This window comes from Callorhinus ursinus, unplaced genomic scaffold (genome assembly GCF_003265705.2).
Source record: "Callorhinus ursinus isolate GAN/ISIS: 27379988/994484 unplaced genomic scaffold, GSC_fseal_2.0 scaffold4, whole genome shotgun sequence".
NCBI classification, from domain to species: domain Eukaryota; kingdom Metazoa; phylum Chordata; class Mammalia; order Carnivora; family Otariidae; genus Callorhinus; species Callorhinus ursinus.
The window spans coordinates 63,255,749-63,282,562 of NW_027397066.1; the positions used below are offsets into that span (position 1 = coordinate 63,255,749).

The 26,814-nt window shown below is 35.7% G+C and overlaps 1 protein-coding gene across 2 annotated transcripts in view; it reads left to right on the forward strand.

Moving 5' to 3' along the window:
- BMP2K (BMP2 inducible kinase) overlaps positions 1 to 26,814 on the forward strand; it is a 133,526-nt gene that overhangs the window by 76,593 nt on the left and 30,119 nt on the right. For both annotated transcript variants that reach the window (XM_073891821.1, XM_025887706.2), the window contains exons 8-14: positions 8,428 to 8,531; positions 9,928 to 10,007; positions 14,746 to 14,906; positions 18,858 to 19,039; positions 20,117 to 20,215; positions 21,008 to 21,192; positions 23,308 to 23,465. In XM_073891821.1, the coding sequence (XP_073747922.1) occupies positions 8,428 to 8,531; positions 9,928 to 10,007; positions 14,746 to 14,906; positions 18,858 to 19,039; positions 20,117 to 20,215; positions 21,008 to 21,192; positions 23,308 to 23,465 (969 nt within the window). The remainder of the gene's footprint in view (positions 1 to 8,427; positions 8,532 to 9,927; positions 10,008 to 14,745; positions 14,907 to 18,857; positions 19,040 to 20,116; positions 20,216 to 21,007; positions 21,193 to 23,307; positions 23,466 to 26,814) is intronic.

Below are 26,814 nucleotides of genomic sequence, written 5' to 3' on the forward strand. Positions count from 1 at the left end.
TGATGATTTAGGATCTGATTGGGCTCTATCTAGTTCACTTGTGCTTTACTGTTTTTCATATGCTTCCTTTATTTTTCAATAAATGTGTAGATTTTAGTTTTATCAATGTTAATATAAATTTGACCATGTATTAATATCTTTGAACTTATATCTGAGAGCTAGGCAGAACAAAAAAGTTGAATGAAATAAAAGCATTCAAGTAAATGTTGGTATTTTATCTCCTGTGAAAGGGTTTTTGTGGATTTTACTTTTTAAATATTGCCTTCAGTAATAAAAGCATAACAAAGTAGAGATTTTTAAACAAGAACATACCTACAATGCAATGTTTTTTAGAAAACCCTTAGATTATTTGCAATTTTTTTCTTTATATTTTTTCACATGTGACCTTGCCTGTTTCCTGCCATCCCACTTAGGTTTCTCTGTCTGCTTTTATAATATATAATGAATGATCTACATTGCTTTCAAATAAATTCTACATTCAGAAATCTGGGAATTGCCTAGTTGTGCTCATAGTTTTTGAAAGTGAAATATTTTATTGCCAGTTAGTTATTCATGCAATGTAGTTGCCTTCACACACTACATCAGAAACTAATGATATATACTATAGGCTGGCTAATTGAACATAATAATGAAAAAAATGAAGCATTAAAAAACATATATCTTTTTAGTATTAACACTTACTAATGCTGCTTATGTATCTATTTTATATGATTAAGGATTTTTGAAAATGAAATGGCTATGCCTGATCTTTGTTAAAATTATGTGGCTTGTGGTTATAATAAGAATTTGCATATACTTTTGATTATCACCAATTTTGTCAAGGGTAATTATTATTACCTACTGTCCATAAAGCTCAGTTTAACTATTAATGTCATTATATTTTTCCTGCTGACTTTTCTTCTTAAAAGTAGCAGAATCAGTTATTCAGAATTTTTCTTCTTAGCTTCTGTTAATTTTCCCATTAGACAAATAATGGAGGTGAATTGAGGGGTGAGGAGAGAAGCATTTTCATTATGGATCTAAGAGTTGAAAAGAACTTAAAGAGTATTTAGAGGAGAATGAGAAGCTTAACTAATGGGGTTACTGAATAGTTATGATGAATGAACAGAGGGCTGGCTGCCTTACCTTTCTTTTAGCATCTGTGTTGTAAGGTGGTTAAGGTAGTACATTGTAGAGGTTAAGAACAAAGCCTTGAGCCAAAGGGCCTGGGCTCACATCTGCTCTGTCACTTACTTGGTCCAGAACGTTGGGCACCTCCATTTATCTTAATCACGTTTCTAAAATGAGCATATTAAAAGTACCTACCTCTTAATGGTTATCGTGAAAATTAAATGAATTATGAAAAGTACTTCTTAGCATGTGTAAGTATTCAGTAAGAGATGGTCTTTAATACTATCATCTTGACTACTATAGTAACTATTACTACTGATATCTTTACTATAATTCTTTGAGCTAACCCAGGTTTGATTTTCTAAGTAAGGGGCAGGGCATTTACTTTCAGAAACTCATTAGGATGTTCATTTCCTGCAGAGATTTCTTCGGATGCTCTGAAGCAGAACTTGGTTTTGCAGATTAATGGTGGCTGTACCAAAGGCTTACTATAAGTTATATGCTCAAGAATATACTGTTAAATGTAACTACTAAGTTTTTTTTTTTCTCACTGCTTACTTTGTGTAGTGATTTATATGAATATCAGGAAAAGCTTTGTTTTTCTTACTTCTGGGTCTACTGAGTCGCTTTATGGTTCTGTATCTTAGCTTTTTGCAGCTCATCTATTGGGCTTAATTTTTTTTGAAATATAGTTTACCTACAATATTATATTAGTTCCAGATGTATAATGTAATGATTTGATACATGTATATATTATGAAATGATCACCACAATAAGTCTAGGTAACATCACCTCACAGAGTTACACATTTTTTTCTCCCTGGTGATGAGAACCTGTAAGACTCTTAGCAACTTTCAAATTTACAATACAGTATTATTAACTGTGGTCACCGTGCCGGGTACAGTACATCCCCAGAACTTATTTCTTTTGTGACTGGAAGGTTGTACCGTTTGACCCCCTTCACGCATTTTGCCCACCCCTCCTCTTCCCCCACCTCTGGCAACCACCAATCTGTTCTCTGCATTTATGAGTTCATTTTTCTCTTTTTTTCTCTATCTTTTTTTTTCTTTTTTAAGAGTCTACATATAAGTGAGATCATACGGCATTCGTCTATGTCTTATTTCACTTAGCATACTGCCCTCAGATCCATCCATGTTGTCTCAAATGGCAAGATTTCCTTCCTTTTTAATAGCCAAATAATATGAGAGAGAGAGTGAGTGTGTGTGTGTGTGTGTGTGTGTGTGTGTGTGTGTGTGTTACATTTTCTTTATTTACTCATCAGTGGACACTTAGGTTGCTTCTATGTCTTGGCTATTGTAAATAATGCCATACTAAACATAGGGGTGCTAATAACCTTTTTTTTTTTAAGATTTTATTTATTTATTAGAGAGCAAGAACACAGGAGGGGGAAGGGGCAATGGGAGAGAGAGAAGCACACTCCCCACTGAGTAGGGAGCCCAACGTGGGGCTCGATCCCAGGACCCTGGGATCATGACCTGAGCCAAAGGCAGATGCTTAACTGACTAAGCCACCCAGGCGCCCCGTGCAGATACCTTTTTGAGCTGTTTTTGTTTTCTTTGGATAAATACCCAGAAGTGGACTCACTGGGTGATGTGATAATTACATTTTTAATTTTTTGAGGGATCTTCATACTCTTTTTTCCAGAGTGGCTGCTCCAGTTTACATGCTCACTCACACTGCCCAAAGGATTCCTTTTCTCTACGTCCCTACTAACACTTGTTATTTCTTATCATTTTAATAGTAAATAAAATTATTTTAATACCGATTTTCTATGGGAAACCAGGAACTTGCTTGCTTGTTTTAATACACTTAAAATTTATTATGGAAATAAAAAAACCCCACAAATATAGGCAGAACAGTTCAGTGAATTATGTACCTGTTACCCAGCTTCAGTGATTATTAACTCATGGTAGTCTTTTTTCATCTTTGGCCTCACCCACTCTTTTTTATATTATTTTTGAAAATAATCTCAGACATTTTACTGTACCTTTGGGAAAAAAGTGAAAGATTAAGGTAGGAGTTCCTTGGAGATTTCTAGTCATTGCTCCTGGGTTACCTCTTGGGCAGGTGTAGAGAGGGGGCTCTGATCCATGACGTCAAGGGGCAGCCATCAGGACTACCCCAAATATACTAACCTGGCATATTGATAGTGCCATTTTAGTGTTTCAGTCATGATTGAACACACTTACTATTAGCTATTAAATTTGGTTTCATTTCAGCAGTCAGTCCATGGAATAAGTTATGTAGGATTTATATACCTAACATGTAAGTTTCTAATACAGATGGTTCTTGACTCTATGATGTTTCTTATGCTTTTTCACCTTTATGGTGGTGTGAAAGCAATACACATTCAGTAGAAACCATACTTTGAATTTTAACTTTTCATCTTTTCCCGAGTAGCAATATGTGGTGCGTTAACTCTCTTGTGATGCTGGGCATCAGCATCGAGCTGCAGCTCCCAGCCACCACATGATCTCAAGGGTGAACGATGATGCTTTCAAGCATTCATGTGCCCATACAATCATTTTGTTTTTCATTTTAAGTACAGTATTCAGTAGATTACATAAGATAGTCAATACTTTATTGTCATATAGGCTCTCTGTTAAATGATTTTGCTCAACTGCAGGCTAATTGTAAGCATTCTGAGCATGTCTAAGTAGGCTAGGCTAAGCTATGTTCAGTAGGTTAGGCATATTAAATGTATTTTTGACCTATAGTATTTTTAATTTATAATGGATCTGTTGGAATGTATCTCCCTCATAAATTGAGGAAGGTCTGTAACAATCCCCACAGGTTAACAGATAAAAATAACAAGTTAATGATTAAAGTATTTATGGTTGTAAAATCGGAGTGGGTGTTCTCTTTTTAGGTATATTTACTATAAGTGTAATAAATAGAAGTCTTTGGGAGAGGAAAAGTGTCTTTATGAAAGGAAAACAATTTAATAAAATTTTAAGCAGAAAAATTCTTTTGAGACTTGTGTCTAAAGTATTTTCCTATTAAATTTGTTGAGCTATCAGAGAGGCTGGCTTAACTTTTACTTAGGCCCAGGCATGGATCTATCATTTTGTATAACTTGAATGGGAACCACTTTATTTAATTCTTGGCTTAAGTCCTTAGCGAAACCATAATTTAACTTGATCACTGCTACAGCAGCAGCAGCTCCTTTAGCAGCTCTTTTTGTTGGAATATGCATGGATGTTGTACTTTCCTATACAATTAGTTATAAACATAACTATTTCAGCTGCCTTGGGCAAATGTTTTTATTTTTATTTTTTTAGAAGATTTTGTTTGAGACAAAGAGCGTGTGTGCACAAGCAGGGGTGGGTGGGTGTGAGGGAGAGGGAGAAGCAGATTTTCTGCTGAGCAGGGAGCCCAATGCTGGGCTTGATCCCAGCACCCTGAGGTCATGACGTGAGCTGAAGGCAGACTGAGCCACCCAGGTGCCCCGCAAGTGTTTTTTAATCAGGTATGTCTGATATCTGAGTTGGAAAAACTGTGGTAGTTTAATCATACACTACCTTCAGTGCTAAGACTCTTTTGTGTTCTTTGGTTATATAAGTGGTGTTTGTGTCAATAGAAAGATTCACACAATTAGGAGCGGAGAAATAGCCTTTCATTTCTATGTGGCTAGTGTTTTAAAAGTTGATCTTATATTTTTAGTAGAATCAAGGTCAGTGGGAATGTCTCATGATGAATCACATGTTCACTTTAAGTTGAGTAAACAAGGGTGTATTCTAGCTTCTCTGCCTTTTTTTTTTAATGAATTTAAACACTTTTGGATGAACTAGACACATGTATTTCTTAATCCATTCCTTCAGGAACATATTTTTGTAGATGATGTGGTTTTATTGTCTTTGAAGTAGGAGTTAATAAAACACTAGACTTGAGGTTTAATTATTATGAGAAAAAATGGGCAAACTACTTAAAAACTGAAGTTGTCACTCTTGGTGGATATGCCTCAGTGTTTAGCTGGATTAGAGCTGATACCTCTGTACTCCAGATTGTATCATTTAGTTATTGGGGACTACATTTTGCAATGTACAGTCCTCCTGGACAGTTTGGGAAATAATATTATTAAATGCTTAAAGGTGCCTTATTGAGTTCTTTCCTTTTTCTTTTTTAATGGCTGATAGTATCCAATATAAAAATATTCAGAGATAAAAATGTAGACATGTTCTACCTATGGATTTCAGCCTCCTCATACTTTGAATTAGAACCAAATCAGAGGGACACAGGAGCTCATCAGCTACAAGTGTCAACATTAATACTTAATAAAGCAGATTGCAGAATGAAATTTATATCTGAAGGCAAATGGGTCTGTTGAGTCCCCAGATTTACTTAGACCTAGTCATAGGCAATGCTGGAAAGCCATAGACTTCCTCTACAGAAGCAGGCCATTTACCAAACATGGTTTCAGAGAGAATGTTTATGTCTGGAGAATTGTTCTGAAAGAAAGAGTATCAGAGATTGATGCATATGGGTGCTTATTTCTTTATTCTAGTCTAACAGACAAATCACTGTTTTCTTCTTGGAGAGGAATGAGTTATAGTAATAGAAAGAGGTCACTAGTACAGTGGTTTTCAAACTGTTTGTGGTCCATAGTAAAAAATATTTTAGTTATGACCTGGTGGACGTGCATGTGCACGCACGCACACACACACAAAACAAGTTTCGTGACACATTGCTTATACTTACCATAATAATGCACTCTTAATATTTTATATTCTATTAAAATTTTATATTCTATTAAAATAAATGATAGTTGTGACCTTTTAAACTGATTTTATGTTCCATAAATGGGATCAGTACAGTTAGGCAAACTAGACTGGCTTTAGCAGATGTAGTCCCACATGGAAACATGAGCCTGGGAGTTAGAGGTCCTTTTCTTCGGGTTATAAGATGATATCACTTTTACCCACAGCTTGGTTACCTAACCATTAGGGGATGTTGTGCTGTGCTTAATTTGAGAGATAGAATTACCTATAAAGATAACTGGTTAAAGAACATAAAATCTCAAATTTATTGCCCCTTAATTAAGCTTTTCATTACTATGAAAGAAAAAAATATATAGGATTGCCTGAAGGATCATTCTTTTCCACTTTAGATACTTAAAAAGCTTTTCCTAAATTAAATCAGGCCAGAAAAGTATATTCTTGTGTCATACTGTTCTCTTACAGAATTTCTTCTACTGAATTGCATTTAGGTGTTATGTCACTGGTCATCTCAGAAGGAATGACCCATTGTCACTCATTGCAGTTTCTTAAGGATATTGTTCATTCTGTAAGAACCTTTTTAGAAAGACTCAAAGGAGAATTTACTCTTTGCTGTCAGTATTAGGAACAGTGCTTTTTCTTAACACCTGGTTTGTTTTTGTGCTAAGGATACTGTGATTCTTGTAATGGATCATGTTGCTATATTTGTGTTGCCGACTAGAAAGTAGAGAGCTAAATTTTTGGGCTTATGTTTATAGGACCAAATCATATACAGTTTCTTCACTGACATCATTATCCTGTTTTTTGGGGGAGGGGGCAGGGGCTCTTAGCCATTACTTTTCTATTAGTACTAATTTTCTCATATACTTAAAATCTTACCGTTTTGGGGCACCTGGGTGGCTCATTGGGTTAAGTAGCTGCCTTTGGTTCAGGTCATGATCCCAGGGTCCTGGGATCGAACCCCACATTGGGCTCCCTGCTCGGTGTGGAGCCTGCTTCTCTCTCTCCCTCCGCCTCCCTGCTCGTGCTCTCTCTCTCACTCTGCTCTCTCTCTCACTCTCATTTATTGAATGTATTTCTATATCGTGTACTGTTGTACTTTTAAAACATTTAGTATTTGTTGGTGTCAAGATCAAATATGATTTTGGAGGATAAAATAAACTTTGTAGATTCCTGGATCTTCTCTGGAATGAGGTTGAATACAAACGAATAAATGTTTTTGGTTATTTACATCTAACAATGGTCACAAAATAATAAAAAATCAATTTTGTAAGTGACCTATTTTAAGTATATAAAGTCAAGTTACATGCAGAGTATTTTTTTAAAAAAAGATTTATTTATTTATTTTTAGAGAGAGAGAGAGAGAGAGAGAGAGAGAGTTGTGCACATGCATGGGTGGAGGGGCAGAGGGAGAGAGAGAATCCCAAGCTGACTCCCTGCTGAGTATGGAGCTGATGTGGGGCGCTTGACCCCAGGACCCTGAGATCATGATGTGAGCCGAAATCAAGAGTCTGATGCTTATATACTTATATACTTAGATCTTTCTGTATATAATTTTATTACCAAATTTCAGAATATTACCTAATTGATGCTATATTTTTATATTCCAAATAGGTTTAAAAATGATTTGAGGGATGCCTGGGTGGCTCAGTCGGTTAAGTGGCTAACTCTTGGTTTTGGCCCAGGTCATGATCTCAGGGTCGTCCTGGGTTTGAGCCCCACGTTGGGCTCCGCACTCAGCGGAGAGTCTGTTTCAGGATTCTCTCTCTCCCTCTGCCCCTCCCCCTGCTCACCCTCTCTCTCTCTAAAATAAATAAATCTTTAAAAAATGATTTGAACATTATAAGAACTTAATCAGTGAAGCAGAGTTAGAACATGGAGATGTCTTAACAAAATATGAACTTTCTAGCTGTAGAATTGAGTATAAATGTCAGCCTTCTTGTAAACTTGTGAATTTGTAAGTGACCCAAGAAACAGTCATTTGATTAGGAAAAAAAAGATCATTTTGGTTAGAAAAAAAGGTCAGGTATTTCAAGGAATGTTTTAAGAGTGGTGTGAAATCTGTTTATAATAGAAGCATAAAACTGTACTCATACTTCTGAACATGAAATAAGAACTATGGTGAATATTGTTAGCATCAGTATGGGAAGAAAGAATTTTTTTGGAAAACTATAGTGTCAACCCTGAACTACTTCGTTAAATATAATGCTTACAACTTAGTCTTTTCTCAGTGATTCAGGATCATTTGAAAATTAATAGAGGTATTTAAGATAATAATGAAAATAAGGACCTCTACTGTGGCTTTGGAACTTTCTTGAATAATTCCCCAGTGTTCACTAAACTCACTGTTTTGTGTCACTTTCTGAGAAGAATATTTATATTTGTTTATTTATATTTCTGGTGCAGAGCTGTTCCATGACCGCTCTTAGCTTCGGTTAATGCTTTAAGTTCCATTAGCAAACTTTACTAGAATCACTGATCTCAGAATGTTAAAAAGTATATATACATTTTATTCTTTTAATGTGCCCCTTAATAGCTTCTGTGTGTTCGGTGAAACTTAACATTTTAATCTTTCTTGCAGGGTTCATGCTTGAACCAGATCCAGAGCGTAGACCTGACATATTTCAAGTGTCCTATTTTGCATTTAAATTTGCCAAAAAGGATTGTCCAGTTTCCAACATCAATGTAAGTAGTTTTCAAGTAGGATATGAATTTAAAATCCCATTTCATATGTATAGATACATATACTTTCAGAATTAACTTGTTTCATGACAAGTGGTCTGATAGTCTGTTTGGGGTTAGTATTTTTGATAAAAAGCCACAGTTGCCAAACTCTGCTGAGGTGCCCTTGGGAGCTACAGCAGACCTGGGGCGCTGCAGGATATTTTTCCTTTTTGAGGGAAACACAGTGATATCTGTTTTTCACAACACAAACTCCTATTCTTAAGTTGTTTGGGTCTACTGTTAAGTTGGGAGGGTACCTCATGAAAAATTCCTGAGACGCTAAGCACTGGGTAAACTGAAAAAGTCTGGTTACCTTTGGTGTAAAGAGCATAGGTGTTGTAAGTGGAGAGACCTGGGTTCAATTCTATCAGTGACTGATTTTGTATATTTTGGGAAATTACCTAATGTCTCTTTCTTTTTCTGTGAAAATAATAATTATGAGGATCACAAATAATAAATGTAAAATCCTGTGCCTCATCCATGGAAGGTGTTAAGTTGATAGTAGCTAATACTATTCAGAGGCTTTGAATTATTTTGTCTGCATAGTATACCTAACTATGTCAGATTAACTATGTATGGCAATCTTTGCTAATTTTAATAAAGGTCTGGATTCATCACTGATTTTAAGCCAGTCTCAACTTTTAAAGATCATTCTGGCTCTTGTTCTTATAGATCTTTTTGGTGTGTAAAACTTAGTCCATCCGACTAAAAAAATAAGGAAGTTGGTACTATTTCGTTGTTTTTTGAAGCCTCAGTGTAATATATGCTCTGTCGAAGATGAAAGTCAGGCAGTTCTAACATTCTAGTAATGAAATGGGTTTATTTGACATTTGACTATGGATTTTTAGCTTTTCATTCAGCAAGTATGTATTTGGGTGCCTACCATAAGACAAACATTATAGAGAGCATAAACAGATGATCTTCTGCTCTTGCTTGCTAGCCTTTACAAGCAGTGTCATGAAAATTATCTGCAATATGTAGAAACAACACTTTCCTCAAATGCTTGGTGTTTGCTTCTTTTTCCAAAGTCATTTGGAAAATAGTCATTGATTTACAAGTGTAATATAATCCTTCTTTTTATCTGATATTTACCTGTTTGTATAGTGGATATGATGATGTTCCGTTTCTTTTCCAAGGGTTTTTGTGGAACATGAATATGAAAGTGACATTTGTGTAGCATGCAGTGATATTTGCAGATTAGATCTGGCAAACATATTGTGAACATGTTGTAGGTATCTGAGGTGAAAGTAGTATTTCATAGATAGTACTTTTTAAGAGTATATCCATACTGTTTAAATAAAACTTTTTGCAATTAAAATGAAAACCAAAATGAAAAGTTTTATTTTTTTCTTCCAAGAATTCTTCTGTTCCTTCAACTCTTCCTGAACCGATGACTGCTAGTGAAGCAGCTTCTAGGAAAAGCCAAATAAAAGCCAGGTAGGCAAAGCTATGCTGAGATTTGAAAAGACATTTTTAAAAACGTGTATAGTTCTTGTTTCTAATCCTAGCAAATGTCACTGATTAAATATCATTTTCACACACAAAAAGTGTATGTTCTTTATTGCATGTGATGAGGAGCTTCGATAGCAAGTATAAAATAAGCTTTTTTTGCATTAGGTATGCGGTTTGACATCAGTCTTACTCGAATGCTCACCCTCAGCAATTAAGAAGTGATTATGCAACTGGTGATGTTACATTGGGTCATTTTGGGGGGGTGTCATTATTTCATCACATGGTAACTCTAATTTGTGAAATTTTTGTGTTGTGTTTATAGCTAGTATGATTTTTAATTTAAGGAAAGAAATAACTCTTATGGCCAACTATTTTAGAGTATTCCAAATTCATAAGCTCTTTTATGTATTCTAATACATATTTAGAATATGTGTTGCTATGTATAATTTTATAATGAATCGTTATAACTGTAATTCTTTTAAGACTGGTAAAGAAATGTTTTAAATTATTCATAGTTATTTACTCTACTGATAAGTTTGATATGTATTATGTAGGTGAAGTGTATCTGATCAGTGATTGAATTAATGTTTGATTTTTTTATACTATTTTTGGGTTTAAAAGTTAATAAACAGGATTATATTTTAGATTATCAGACAGGTATAATATTACATGGGAGATTTCTTGGTCACAGCTTTTTTTTTTTTTAAGATATATTTATTTGAGAGAGGGAGAGCATGAGCACGCCAGTTGCGGGGGTCGAAGGGTGGCAGAGGGAGAATCAAAATCTCAGACAGACTCCCTGCTGAGCACAGAGCCCATCTCAGGGCTCGATCCCACAACCCCTGAGATCATGACCTGAGCTAAAATCAAGAGTCGGATGCTTAACCAACTGAGCCACCCAGGTGCTCCATTCAGTGCTTTTTTTTGTATTGTATTTTACTTAGGCAAAGATTTTATTTGACATGAACTAGATAAAATATGTTTATATACCTGTTATATGCAAGATATAGAAACAAAGAAAATTTTTGGAGCAGTGTTTATTCTCAGGGACCTCACATTCTAATGAAGACAGACGAGAAAACAGTTACAACCAGATATAGATACCAGGCAACTTTGAGAGTGGAGGAAGGGAAAGCTGGGAGCTGAGAAAGCATCCTTTCCCTGGGGCTGCAGCTTGCTAAACTCCTCCTTGAAGGATGAATAGATAGCCACCTGGAGTGATGGGGAGTGAAACCATAGCAGGCAGGCACTTAAGGCAAGAAGAATGGACTTTGTGAAAGTGCAAGGCTGAAGCATAAAGGGATATAAACGGGAGTGGTGGGAAATGGTAGCTAGATGCTGTCATGAGCAACTTGGTTTATATGTCATGCTGAGAAATTTGGACTTTGGCCTTTAAGCCAGTGAATTTTCAACCTTGCAGTCAGCTCTACTATTTGGGACTTTGTGTGAGATGTGTTGTTATAATAATAATAAATAATTTGCTATTTATAAATTGTTAAAACATCATTTGTGAATGACTTTTTTAAAAAAATAATGCCATCACTCTAAAAATACTATCTTCATTCACTTTAATTTTAAAATACTCTCTCGAGTAAAACTGAAGGAATAAAGTTACATCTCACTTGTAGGAATCTTTTATGACGGACTGTCTTATTTATGACACAGCTGTAGTTACCAACTGCTGTTAGAGTTGAGTGGCAGTTATGAATTTTTATAGGTCATGTCAGTTCAATTTTATTGTGGTCTTTTAAAATTTTACTTATTTTTAATTTTTTTAATTTTTTAAAGATTTTATTTATTTATTTGAGAGAGAGAGAATGAGAGCCAGAGAGCACGAGAGGGAAGAGTGTCAGAGGGAGAAGCAGACTCCCTGCTGAGCAGGGAGCCTGATGTGGGACTCAGTCCCGGGACTCCAGGATCATGACCTGAGCCGAAGGCAGTTGCTTAACCAACTGAGCCACCCAGGCGCCCAAAATTGTACTTATTTTTTAAAGATTTATTTATTTAAGAGAGAGAGCGCGAACGTGGGGGGGTGGGCAGAGGGAGAGATTCTTTCAAGCAGACGCCCTGCTAAGCTCAGAGATGCTGCTGGCTCCAGCTCCATCCCAAGACCCGTGACATCATCATGACCTGAGCGGAAACCAAGAGTTAGTCACTTAGCTGACTGAGCCACCCAGGCGCCCCTACTGCAGTTTTTTAAATAATTATTTTGTCAATGAGTAAATCTGTAAGAAAGTAGATACAGATTTTTTTTTAAAAAGCATGAGTCAACTGAACAAGAATGATGCTTTGAATATCTCTTCAACCATGACAGAAGTCCTAGCTGTACAATTATAAGCAAATGAAATAGTTAATGCAACTAAAATTCAGTGCTATTCATACTATATTAAATCTGTACATTACATTAAAAAAATTAGGTTCATTGGTGCTTATTGGTCAATAATGTAAATTTACTCTATTGATAGAATCAGTAAAGTACTTGAAAAAATTTAAATGTGAATAAAACCTAATTTAAAAAATCAGTTATTTTTTTTTCATGTAAAAGGCTTCTTAACAGGGGATGGGTGATTGAAGAAATCTTTAAATAGTATCATTATTTACATGTCGTAGAGCTTTATGAATATTATCCATTGACCCTGCCTTTACTGTGTGACATTTTTGGTTTTACTTCTTTCTTAAAAGTTCCTTTCTACCTCCCTGAAACCTGCATCTGCTTTTGGGACTGTTAAACATGGGAGACTTTTGTGACTCGTATCTGAAAATGGAAGGGTTGAGAATTACTGTCCTGGCAGATGGAAACACCAAAAAGTATTTTAAGAGGAGAGTCTGTGTTTTAGGAAGATTGTTCAGGTGATAGGGAGTAGGAAAGACAAGGAAGGAAGCAGAGAAAACAGCTTTGTCTGTTGTAATAGGGCAGGTGAGGCTGCACAGTAGTGTTGATACCAGTGATTACTCAGTCTTTTGTTTCACTTGAGTTTGTGTCTTCATGTTGCCTAATCTGCCCAGGCATTTTCTTCCCATTTCTTCACACAGAATGCTTAATTTCTTTTTTACTGTCTAATGAAAGTGTGTTTATTTTTTACCCTCCGGTGCCTACCTGGAGCCTTTGTAGCCAAATTAGAATACTCCTCTATGAAACTCTTGACAATACTAGCTTGACACTGACTATTTTTACTGTCTTATATTTTATTGTATTTTCATGAATGCACATCATATCTTCCTGGGTATACTGTAAATTCTCTGAAGACGGTATTGTGCCGTGTTTGCTGGATATTAGTAATCATATAATAGACATTGGTATTGGAAAATACATTAGGAAACACTACACTAAAGTCTGTAGAACTTTAAATATGCTTTTTAGAGGTTTGCTACGCTCGTGTGTTGTGAGTCTCTATAGAGTGATTTATAACAGTAACAAGGCAGGGCGAGGTCTGGCCTATACTGTCCACTTAATAAAGAATGGATAGACAGATAAAAAGATTGTATAGGATATACAGTCCCCAGATTACTTGAATTTAGGGAGTACAGCATTGGTTTTAGTGTCATATCCATAATTTGAACTCAGTAAGTACTTGATTATCATTAAAATGAGATATAATTGATTAAATGTATACATAATTTTATTGCCTTTTCAGTTTTCATAGACTTGTACTACAGCCCATCCCATCTAAAACATAAATGTTATTTTTAGAAAACAGCACACATACGGTGTATTTCTATTATTATCTAAAATCTGATTCAATTTCAGTTTTTTTCTTTCTTAGAAAGGTAGTTAAGAGGGCTCCCTCTTGTGGTATGTACAGATATCAGAGAGAACCTGTAGATCTGTACAGTTATTGTATATAGGGCATTCTCCAAATGCAGCAGATAAGGACTTGGTAAATCATGTACGCAAACTTTTTAAATACCAAATCATTTGAAAAGGTGCTAAGGGACCTTGGTAAATTTTAGGGAGTCCTGTTGAAAAGTGAACATATGACCCTATTAAAAAGTATTTGAATTTTTGTACTGAATTTATAGAAAAAATAAGTTGATAAATATGTAAGTTAAAGATTCTCCCTGGCCTTTTTTTTTTTTTTTTTGAATAAAAGAAAAGAAAATGTGTCTTTTAGTGTTCTTGCTTTCAAAACTATGCTTACCACTTTGACCATCCCTGTCTGTGGCCTAAACTTAAGTCCCAGTGGGAAAAATGTTACATAATTTCCACTCATTGTTCTAAGTAAAGCATAGTTACAGATTCAAGAAGTTGAATGTGAGCAGGTAGCTCCGCTCTGAAAGTTTAGGCTCCTTTTGTTTTGTGAGCTCTGGAGGGCAGTCTTTTCTTACTTAAGTCTAGAGTCTAAGGTAAAGGAGACTGTTATTTTTTGTTTCTTGTTTTTATTTTTCTGACTGGGTTGGAGAATTGTCTCCTGATTTTGTCCAGGACTTTATGAGAAGGTTTCTGTTTGTTTCTTTTATTTCATCTCCTTATCTTCTATCAGCTTCAGCGACAGACTGTGAATGGTAGCATACTGGTTTAAGGAAAATGGTTAGGTTTATTTTATTTACTTTCCTATCTTTATTAAACATTTAATACCTGAGAATGAGACAGGAAGAAGCTAAGAGGACTAATATGATCATCAATAATAATTAAAATGCATTTGTTGAAATAGAACCTTTATAGACAAATAGTGAATTAGAAATAATGCCAGTATTTGGAATAAAATACATTCTTCTGTTGCAGAATAACAGATACCATTGGACCAACAGAAACCTCAATTGCACCAAGACAAAGACCAAAGGCCAACTCTACTACCGCCACTCCCAGTGTGCTGACCATTCAGAGTTCAGCAACACCTGTTAAAGTCCCTGCTCCTGGTGAATTTGGTAACCACAGACCAAAAGGTAATAACAGCCCTGCCAACCTTGTCACCTTTATAGTTAACTTAAACCTTTTATGGCTTGATTTCCTAGGAGTATAAATTATTGACACTGTTGTGAAGCAGATAACTTAATACTTGAAGAAATTTTCTACTGATGTCTGATAAACCCAACTTACTGTTTTCCTAAAGTTGTAAGCAAAAGTAGTTACTGGTAATATAAAAGTATGGTACAAAAAACTTCCAATTTGCTTTTTCATGGAGTCATCAACTAGTAGGGTTTGAGGCTGGTAATAAGGTTCAAGAGTATAGAAAAGTCTGTATTGTGTTGGAAAGGAGGAAGTTGAAACTCTAGCCTTAAAAAGTTGTATGTCTTTCCACTGCATCTAGAGCCTTGGCGGAGGAGTCTATCTTGGGTCATGTGGAGATTACAACGCAGAAACCTGTCTTCTCATCTGATTTTGAGATTTGTTTTTCTAATCTAAAATATCTTCAAAGCATTATGGTACAGTGTAGTACTTAAAAATTCCCCAAGAAAATCTGTCTAATATTAGATAATAAACTTGTCCTCTCAAGGGTCTGGGGATATAATTTGTAGGTCCATCTCAAGAAAACCCTGTTTTGCACTTTATTCCATGATATAGCTGTTTTGCTTTCATGTTAAAATGTTTCCAATTAAGATGTTTTCGATTAGTATACTCTAATGGTTAAGAGCCCACACTTGGCGCCTCATGAACCTGAATGTGAGTTCTGTTTTTCCTATTTCTTAGTAATGTATGTTATAAAAATTCTGGTACCTATTTGATAGGATTGCTGTGAGGATTAAATAACTGCTTAATATAATCCCTTGCCACAAAGTATGTCCTTAAGAAATGTTAAATATTAGCTACTATTATTACGATTAAGTATATACTCAGGGAGGATGTTTATTTTAACTGATGCATTGCTGCATACTTCTGTCATGATCAGGCATACCAGATGGAGGATTATTCCATGGAAAAGGGAAAATAGGGGGGTTGAAGCCTTTTGTGTCCATTTCTTAGCCTCACTGTTCTCTCCTGTAAAATGAGAATAACACGTTCTTCCTATTACAAGAAATACATGACAAGGTGTGTGATATCTGGGAAGATTCTGTTCTGTAGTAAGCATTCAGTGTACTTCTTTTTTCTTTCTACCATTTTGGGTTAGAGATCCTATTAGTCTCTGTCATGTATCAATGCCCTCCAGCCAAAGACCACTAGGAACATACTTGTGTTTGAACAAATTGGGTTTATTCCTCACATTTCATGGGGATCTGTGGGAGTGTCTCAGTAAGATGGTGTTTGAAAGACTTACTGAAGGATTTGGGCTTGTTTTAGGTGTTTTGGGGGAAGCTTGAAGGAAGTGGGACCTTGGATTGAATGCTGCCAGGAAGTGGATATGATATCATTAGGTATCTTAATAAATCTTACTTCTCTAGAAGGAGGGAAGCAAAAGCCTCAATTGGTACAGAAGTAGAAGTCAGCCATAGTAACCAGGTTATATCAGGGAGAGGTTGGTCATTTTTTTGGTTTGGACAATGTTCTTGATTTTGGCAGTGTTCAGATGTGATTATGGAGTAGTCTTATTGTCCTGATCCACCACGGTCACAGGAAGCCTTCTCTGATGTGGGCGTTCTGTGAAATTGTTGTTTATTAGGAGCTGTGAGGGTCAGGCCTGCTCCCATGGCAGGGATTGCATTTCTTTTCATCATGCTTCCAACTTAAGTTGGAAAAGTAACATTCTTGTTACTTTGTGCATCTTTTAACATTTCTTCTTCCATTAAATATTATACATGGAGTGACACATGAATATATTCTTTTAAAATATTCAGACAGTATGGTAGTATTTGGGGGAAAAATGTCAAAGTCTCCATTATTTTTTTCTGCAGAGTAAACTAGCAGCAGGTTAGTATGCATTTCCCAGGAGCATTTTTATGTTCTTGCATGCATATAGATAGATACAAATCACTTACGTTGTGTTAACCTAAATGGATTCATACCATACATAGTTCTCTGCGCTTGATTTTTTTAACTCTTATGTCTAGGGGAGCTTTGCACATTAGTGCATATAAATCTACCATGTAGTTTTTAATAGGTAGATGATATTCCACAGTGTAGATGTACCATAGTTTATGTAACCATTTAGGTTATTTCCAATATTTGCAATTATTAATACTGTTGTGGTGAACATTCTTATAACAGACTCTTGATTTCCATGTTAGAGCATTTGTCAGATACTGCCATATTGCCATCCAAAAAGATTTCAAAAATTTACACCATCAACATCAGTGTGAGTGTCCTTCGATTCTTATCCTTGCCAATACCTGATAGTATTGGTTTTGTAAAATGTTTCCCTATTGATAGGTGAAATATCTTTGTTTTTATTTTAATGTTCTTGATTAATACTACTGTTTCATGTTTACTGGCCATTTGTTTTCTTTTGTGAATTATCTTTTGCAATTTTCTATGAGATTGTTTTGTTTTTATTTTTTATTGCCCTTAAGATTTTGTATTTATGTATTCTGAATATTAGTTCTTTGCCATATATATTGTAAATATTTTCTTCCAGTATGTCTTTAACTTTCCCTGTGAATTCACTTAATTTCTCTGAGCCTTAGTTTTATCACTTGCAAAACAGGGAATGATAGTATGATGATTTAATGATATACTTGAAAGCATTGTTTTCACGTAGGATTATTATGATGATGTTTGGGATTTCTCTGGTGCTCTGTGGCCTTGGCTTGAGAACCAGGGCACTCCTTTTAGCTTGATGTCACTAAAGCAGAGTCACAGTTTGTGAGGTGAGAGGTGAGCCACATGAGTTATTGCATGATGATCACTTCACCCCCAGCCACAAGCGTTCTACAGTTAAACATCAGGGTCCTAAAAGATGAACATAGCCGGGGAACTTAACTTTTAATTTTAATACTCTACCAAGTGGAAAGAAAGACACTTAAAAGGCTAATGGTGGTAATGTCTGTGTGGTAGAATTATGGTTTTAATTTTCTTCTGTATATTTTTATAAATGTTTCAAGACTAATTATAATGAACACGCATTTCCTTAGAATTAGGAAGTTATAAAACTGTTTTCATAGAGGTGTTGTATGTAAGGCCTGGGGAGGTTTGAAGATATTGGTGAAAAAGAATCTTCTCTCCCTCCTTGCACTCTCCTCCTTTTACTCCATAGGATTAAATAGCTGCACTTGAATTTATGGTAACTCATTGGAGGAGAATATAGAAATTATGGTATATCGCATTTCCTTTCTGATATTGTGTGTCTCTTTTTCATTAATTTCAAAAGTTTATTCATAGGATTTGCCTTGGGTAAAATTTATGAAGCTTATAAATATCCATCTAGGAGGCAGTGTTAATAGATTCACTACAATAGCGTTTATTGAACAACTGTTACAATAGAGATTCCTTGGGGCCTTAATAGATCAGTAAGTCCCATCCATCAAAGGGCCCTAATTAGGAAATGACCATGAAGACAATATGTGCAAGGCAGAATGAAATGTTATAAGCCGAGTGGAGGTGTTAGATGAAGGAACAAGGAAGAGAGACTTGAGCTGAACTTTGAAGGATAAGAAGAATTGCAGTAGGTGGCAGGTGGCAGTGTAGACAGAGAGAATCATATTGGCAAAGACACATGCCAGGGCGTGCAGTAGTTGAGAAACAAAGGACCTGCCTGGTGTGTTCATGGAGAGATGAAGTAGGAAAGAAGAAGCGTTGCTAAGACGTTGACTTGTTCAGAGTTGTGGCTGACAAAATTAACTTTCATGGGTTCTTAAAATTACAGTAAATAGTCCCTTCAGACTATGTGCATATAGAAGTTTCTGTGTTATAAAGTAAGGGTAAAATTGCCTTGGTTAATGATCATTGAAACGAGTGTTTTGAAATCCAGCCATTTTGTTGAAATCTTGAGTATATTAACATACGTTTCTGGGAACCACTTCTAGGAGCGCTGAGACCTGGAAATGGCCCTGAGATTGTACTGGGTCAGGGGCCCCCTCAGCAGCCTCCACAGCAGCATCGAGTACTTCAGCAGCTACAGCAGGGAGACTGGAGATTGCAGCAACTTCACTTGCAGCATCGCCCCCCGCCGCAGCAGCAGCTACTTCAGGACGCCTGTATGCAGCAGGTCATTCTCCAGTTACTTTAGATACGGAAGGAGTGTGGTGAAAGTCATGCGACTGTTGACTGTCAGGGAACTCCCTGTCAGATCACAGGCACCGTGAACTCTAGGTCCAAGTACACATTTGTCCAATTTCTGGATTGTGGAGGAATATGTATTTTACTTGCATTCTGTGAGATTCTTAAGAATATTCTGTTGAAAGAGGTTGCATCATGGCTTTATGAAGCAAAGAAATGTTCGGTCATTGGGCATTATGAATAAACATGGCAATTTATGATGAATGTTATCTTTTTCAGGTTATGTTTTCAGTTAAGAAACACATTAATAATGTTATTGTTGGAAAGGTGATATTTAGGCTTTAGAAGTAACACTATCTTGGGTCTTTGTTCTAGTTTTTTTTTCTGCCTGGGTTGGGGTGTGTGTGTATGTGTATGTGTATGGAGGGGTGGCATTTAGAGTTGGAAGGGACATAGGAAAACATGACCTTAAGTTCTCTTCTGTCCTTTGCCTTATCAGAACCTGCAAATTTCTAGTTTCATTAAACTATTTTAAATTTAATGACTTGTCACAATTGCCTTTGCATCATTTCCTGAAATGTTTTTGAGCCTAGTAAACGCATGGCACTACTCATGGGTGGCTCCCTCTTCTGGTCTTGACTAATAGACCCAGAGCAGAACATAGTTAAGTAGATGGTGCCATTGGATTGCTGGAAGGTGTCATTGAAGGGGAGATAGAAGAGATTGGGAATTTACTATGAGTCCTGCACACAAGTTATTTCAGGGGTTCTCATCAACTGGTAAATGTGTTTAGGTTTAGTTTTCTTCCAAGCGTCCTTAAACTGTGCTGGGAATGGTTTCAGTTGACTCTGTTATGTTTCACTGATAATTTTCAAACCAATGCCAATAAGCACATGTAAGTTATAGTCAGTTACAGACTATAGTTCTTTTACATTGGTGTTTGTATTACTAGTACTGAAGTCATTGTTATGATGGTCAGCTCAGTACTAACCCCCCCAAACCAAAAAAACTGTGGCACAAAAAAGCATGCATAATATTGATGAATTTCTTTGTTTTTTCATTGTAGTATCAACAGGCAATGCAGCAGCAACAGATACTTCAACAACAGTTTTTAATGCATTCCATGTATCAGCCCCAACCTTCTGCATCACAGTATCCTACAATGGTAAGTGTTACATGATTTCTAGATATTTCTCTCTGAGAATACATTCCAGTGTTGGAATTCCCAGTATGAATGGTAGTATTCAGAATTTAATTACTCAAATTCAACTCCAGTCAGTTAATTAACACATTTTTAACAAAGCCAGTGGTGTGTTCTAAAGCAGTTTGACATTGGTCTGAACCGTAACACCTGAATTTGGTACCTTGTAACTGATTGGTGGTATTTTTCTCTTACCTCATAATGTAAGGGAAATGATCTCTTTCCCATGGTCTTTTGTCATACGTCTCTTTCATTTGGCACATATCTGTTGAATAAAAAAAAGAAACCCAAAGAGAAATTGGCATTTGCTTCAGAAAATAGCGTGACCTTTTTTTTTTTTTTATAGCAACTGCTGTACTAGTGACTGTAAGCTACTCTCTTGTCTTTTTCTTAAACTATTCAAAGGAGGATTTTTGAATTCTGTCAAGTGAGCCTAACTTCACAACTTTTTTTTTTTTTTTTGAGGTATAATTGACATAACATTCTGTTGGTTTCAGGGATACAACTGTAATGATTTGATAATTGTATATTTTGCAAATGATCACCATAAGACATGCAGTTAACTTCTTAAATAGACTTATTTTTATCTTGCTATGACATTCTAGTCGTAAGCTGCTCCTTCCTATGTAAATTGTTCTTCAGGCTTCCGATTTTTCTGCCAGCGTAAAAAGGAAAGACCGTAGTAAATAGGTGTGATGCTGACTGTGCCTTAGTGACATTGGGCCCTGTTTTGTGTAATGGCATTTCTTGTTTCAGGTGCAGCAGTCCCAGCAGGCTTTCTTGCAGCAACAAATGCTAGCTCAGCATCAGCAATCCCAGCAACAGGCTTCACCTGCGTATCTTACCTCCCCTCAAGAGTTCCCGCCCGCCTTAGTTTCCTATACTTCATCACTTCCAGCTCAGGTTGGAACCACAGTGGACTCCTCTTACAGTGCCAATAGGCAAGTATTTTTCCAGTGAGTGCGAAAGAAATGATTGTGGAAGTGGGTGTAAATGTGGAGTGGAGTCACTAAGTGGCTCCTGAATTGAGAGCCCATCTTTTTGCACAATCCTCCCTTTTCTCTCACTAGTCCCCGCTGTCCTGGACCTGAGCATCCCTGTCCTTCCTTGCATTTCCATCAGTTAGGTCTGCTAATTGCTATTTGTAGGTGAGGCCTAGCAATATATCTAGCAGCATTTAAGGCTAAGGAAATGAGTGGCTTATATGTTAAGACATTCTTTGTAATTTAAATAGAAACAAAACCCTGACGGGTTACTTTAGTAGTTTAAAAAAATAATCCTTGTAGACAAGTTAATTTAATTTTGTCTACTTACATATTATTACTCTCAATTAATTTGATAACATTTATTCATAAAGTTGGTCTAATTTGGTCTAATTCAGAGAGGTACAAAAAATAGTAATGTGTCATTTGGTTCATTTTTAAGATAGTGCAAGCTTATTGCAACCATAGCCTAATATGTTTTGGATATTTAGATATGTTTTGTTAGTAGAGTTATTTTTCATGGATAATTCATATTGAAAACATTACATACAGTAAAGAACTGTGGTATAAATTTTCTCAAACTCGGATTTGAATTGGGGAGTGCTTAAGGATTTTGTAATGAAAAATCTGTTGACCATTATGAATATTTCCTAGTATTTTGAGATATGTAGGAGAAAGTAGCTATTAGAACTTTGATTATGGGAACACTAAAGAAATTCTCATACAATATTATTTCAGGATATGAACATTAACTGGGAAAAGGTATCTGCAAGCTTTGGTTAGGAGTTAGGCATGAGAAAAAGCAACATCAGTAGCATACTTATTCATTGAACGTGTCAAGAGAGGGATAAAATACACAGTGTGCTGTAGTACACCTCCCAGCCTGTGTGTGTATGTGTGTGAGAGAGAGAGAAGGGGAGGGAGGGAGAGAGGGAGAGAGGGAGGGAGGGAGGGAGGGAGGGAGGAAGGAAACAAATGGATTTATTGAAGTGTTTTCCTAAATCAAAAATTTAGAGGCATGAATTAGGACAAGTATGTCTAAGTGCAGAGCAGGGCATAAGATCAGAAGCTGGTTTAAAGATCCAGATTGCTATTTGCCAAATTATTTGTTGTTTGCCTACTCTAGTATTTCCAGGCTGGTTTGAAGGAGAGGTATCCAAGGGTTCTTAAGTTAAGAAATGTTTAGACTCTCACCTTCTCTTAAAAGCCAAGAGGCCTATTAGATAACTTTCATAAAATGAGTGGTTCCAGGCTCCAAACTATATAGACACTTAAAATGCCATGAATTATTTATTATGTAGAAAATAGCCCTCATCTAGTTTTAGCTAATTCATAAAGCACTCCTAACAGTTCATCTTTTCTTGGTAGCTGTATATATAGAGAATGCCTTTGTCAAAAGGAGAATTGTTGTGGTGTCTCAGCATCACCAGGACATAAGATCATCTTATTCAATAATGATTTTAGGGTGATACTGTTTGACATGGCAACTGATTATCACTTTAGGGCTATTCACTATGATAATCGTAATATTTATTGAGTGCTGATTTCTTTTTCTAGACCCTGTTCTCTTTTTTTTCTTTTTGAAAAGATTTTATTTATTTATTTCACAGAGAGAGACACAGTGAGAGAGGGAACACAAGCAGGGGGAGTGGAAGAGGGAGAAGCAGGCTTCCCGCAGAGAAGGGAACCTGATGTGGGGCTTGATCCCAGGATGCTGGGATCATGACCTGAGCCGAAGGCAGATGCTTAATGACTGAGCCACCCAGGCACCCCTAGACACTGTTCTCTTTATATGTATTACATAATCTTCTCAGTAACCTTATGAGGTAGATACAGTTCCTCCTATTTTACAGATGAGGAAGCTGAGACAGAGAGGTTAAGGAACTTGCCCAAGGGTACACATCAAGTCAGTTCAAATCCCAGGTGGTGTCATCAATCTATGCCCTGATCTGCCATGTCCATAATGAAAGGATCTGATTTTCCAAGGTATTTAGAAAGTATGAACTAGGGCACTTTAGAATTTTCAATTCTAATGTTTTTTTCCTTCTTTTCCTCTCTTAATTATGACTATAGGTTAGTTGCTGATAAAGAGGCAGTTGCAAATATTACAAGTCAGAAGAACATCAGTAACCCACCTGATATGTCAGGGTGGAATCCTTTTGGAGAGGATAATTTCTCCAAGTTAACAGAAGAGGAACTGTTGGACAGAGAATTTGACCTTCTAAGATCAAGTAAGGGACACTTGAAGGCTTATTTTGCTTCACAGTAAAATAACAGCTCTATAATTATTCAGCAAGGCCAAAGACTGTTTTGAGGTGGTAAATAGAAAATTCTTTTTGCGCATTTGAGGGCAGAAATCAGGCCATCTTCTTTTACATATGCCATCAGACTATGTTGTGTGCATTAGAAATCGATTGCTTGGTAGTAGCTGTTAAACCCAAGATTGCTAATAACATGCTGATTCCTAACACTTAAATACTGCATATCTTTGAATGTTAAATTCAGAGTATCTCTAAAACATGGAAAGTTAATGTTCAAATGAAAAGGGAGACATCCGTATCTTGCTTACTAACCATTTTGCTGCTCTGTTTTCTTGCACACGCAGAAGATACTGTGGTTCTGAGATGCCCTTTGAAAGTGCCTGAAAGAAAACATGGGCTACTACATTATGTTAATGTTTTGTAATGCCCTTTTAATGAGTGCTTACATAAAAGGGCTGCTTTGTTGTCCTGATATGGCAAAAGTTAAATAAATTATTTTCCACTTTGAATCAGATATCTCAATGTTTTTACTTGGAATCATTGCCTTTTCTTAAACTACCTAATATATATGTCAAGCTTCACTACACGTATTTTAGAAAAGTTCTTTTTCGGAAAAGGGAAGTGTGGAATGTTTTGAGGAGGTTGCAAAATAGCAAAAAGCTCACTTCTGGAGTATGTAGATAATTTTCAGGTTTCAGAGGCTTGTACGTGTGTGTGTGCACAAAAGCGTGCATGTGCACGCATATCCAAGTGTGTTTTCCTGTTTTGCATGTGAAAAGAAGGTCCTAATGGTTCCTCATTATAGTTCCTAGCTTCTGTTTTATTTTAGGTAACTGGCTTTATGAGAACAATTATTAGATGAATTGCTTTGTTCCCAAATGTTATATATTTTATGGAAAATTTATAAATGCCCTGAATTCATGTAAGAATAGTTGTTTGGGATTTAAATTTGTATTTTACATATTGGTTATATGACTATGAAAACTTAAGTTGATGATTAATACAGATATAAACATGATTTTTGAACCTTTAATAAAGGTTTGTCAACTTTGGTAAAACCAAACTTATATCTTTTTATTAAAGAAAGTTTTCTTAAACCAAGACTTTTTTGTTTGGCATTTTTAGTATACCTTATGTTGAGTAGCCCCAAAAGCCAAGTTCTAAAAAAAGGAAATAACGTATCTCTTTCTTTTGGGGGGATGACAGGGTGACATAGGGGTTAACTAAATCAATATAATTTATAGGGTTATTTTGAAAGCAAAAGGTAAAATTAAAATACTCATTTTAATGTGTTCTGACCAGGATAGTAACTGAGGGTTTGTTAAATCAGTATTTTCCACTCTTTGGGTAAAACTCGTCCTTTTTTTTTTTTTTTCCCCCATCAGTTTATGGAGTGGGTAAAATATTCACATTATTTTGTACCTTATAAATAAAAATGTGTCATTCAAACTCCCTAGAATTTGTAATGACAACCAAGTTTTATTTACTTCGCATAGGGAAGAATAGCATATAAAATATTCATGTATATATAACTTCATAAAAATTGGGTTTAGCATGTAAAACTCTTAGCCAGCTATTTGCTTTCAAACTTCAAGGTCAGATAATATTTGTAATTTTTGTATGTATCTGTGCACACATGTATGCCAAAGAATTTAGACTTCATTGCATGTTAATTATGGAAAGATACTAAGTTCCAAATGAAAGTGCAGGAGGAGCTTATCTAAAGGTCAAACTCAGAGCAACTCAGCCATTTGGGAAAATGCCTAGATGGTCCCTGAGCTATTGAAATAATTTCACTGTCACAAGGCTGATGTACCTAAATTGGCACCTAGCACCAGAAAACATATGTGAATTCTCATTCTTGGCAATGCCACTTAACCAGGTTGTAATCTCAGTAAAGTAACTTAACTACTGTCTCACTTACTCACTTAGAAACTGGGTATAGTGATGCTTGCTTATCTCATAAGGTGGTCAGGAAAATTAAATGAAATAATGTCTTGAAAGAGTCTGGGTACTCCACAAATGCCACTTCTCTGTTCTTCATCTTCTGTGTGTCTTTAGGCTCCAACTTGAGGTTATTGCCCTTGGACCAGCTTTTAAAAATTATATCTAAACTATCAGGTTTCTCTGCTGGCAATTAAAAAACCAGATTAGAAGGGGCTTTGTGGGCAAACAACATCAACAGCAGAAATGACATATAACAATAAGAAAGAAGATGGAAAGTGTCTGTCTGCTTAATAATTGATAGTCGTAATAATGGTGTTCATAAAAGGTGAAATCTTTAATAAAGTTTATAAAGAAATCATTAATATAGAGAGTATAGTTTAGAAAGATTTCTTTCCAAAGTGTTACCTAACTGTAATCTATTCAATTGTCTTTAACACCTCTTTCATTCACAAGCAATAAGGCAGCTAATATTTGATCCACATGATAGGGGCTAAATTACCCTGCGGCATAAAAGACGTCTTTCAGAACCTTAAGAGTTTCAGTGGAAGACTAACATTGTAATGAAAATTAATTCTGGTTATTACTGGTTGGTTCCTTTGTCCTTAAAAACTTTTTCTAATATAAGTAAATTATTGATGCATGTGGAATAACAAATTTACCTTTTTTCTTAGCACAGATTTTATCAACAGTTTTCCAAAGTCTTTTCTAACATAACATATTTAGTTTGTGAAATGCTGTCTAGTGAGAAACTGAATACCTTTATGTATGGTCCTTAAAAATATAGGCATTGCCCATGTAGTGATTGTTCAGAATAGTACATTGCCATTGAGTTTTTATTTTTAAGATGGTACATGGTTATTTATTAAAATGAAAAAGGATATTCTGTCTAGGAAATATTTTACGTGTTTGAATATCCAAAAGGTGATTTAAAAATCATAATATATTTTGACATACTAGAATTCCAAAATAGTAGTAGTTGGTAACAAAAACTGCTTTTTAGTGATCTTCAAGAAAACAGTTGTTGATTCCATCCATATACCAGTTGGCAAAGGGATTTAACATATAAAATAAACCAGGTTCTTGCTTTTGCTTTCAGTGTAACTGAATATTATTTATGGTTCGGAATTTTTCACCTGTTCTACTTAAAATCAAAACACTAAATCAAAATTAAGCATTATTAATAAAGCTGATCTCAGTGACATTTTTAAAGTTTAAACTTGTATTTTCCTTTGTCTTTCGTATCAAAACATCCAGATTTGTATGTGAACTTTAGAAATCTAACTGTGATAAAATTTAATACATTAAACACTAGATTACTGGTGTTTACTTTGGGAAACTTTTTAACTTGTGTTCGTTCAAATAGTTGTGTAGC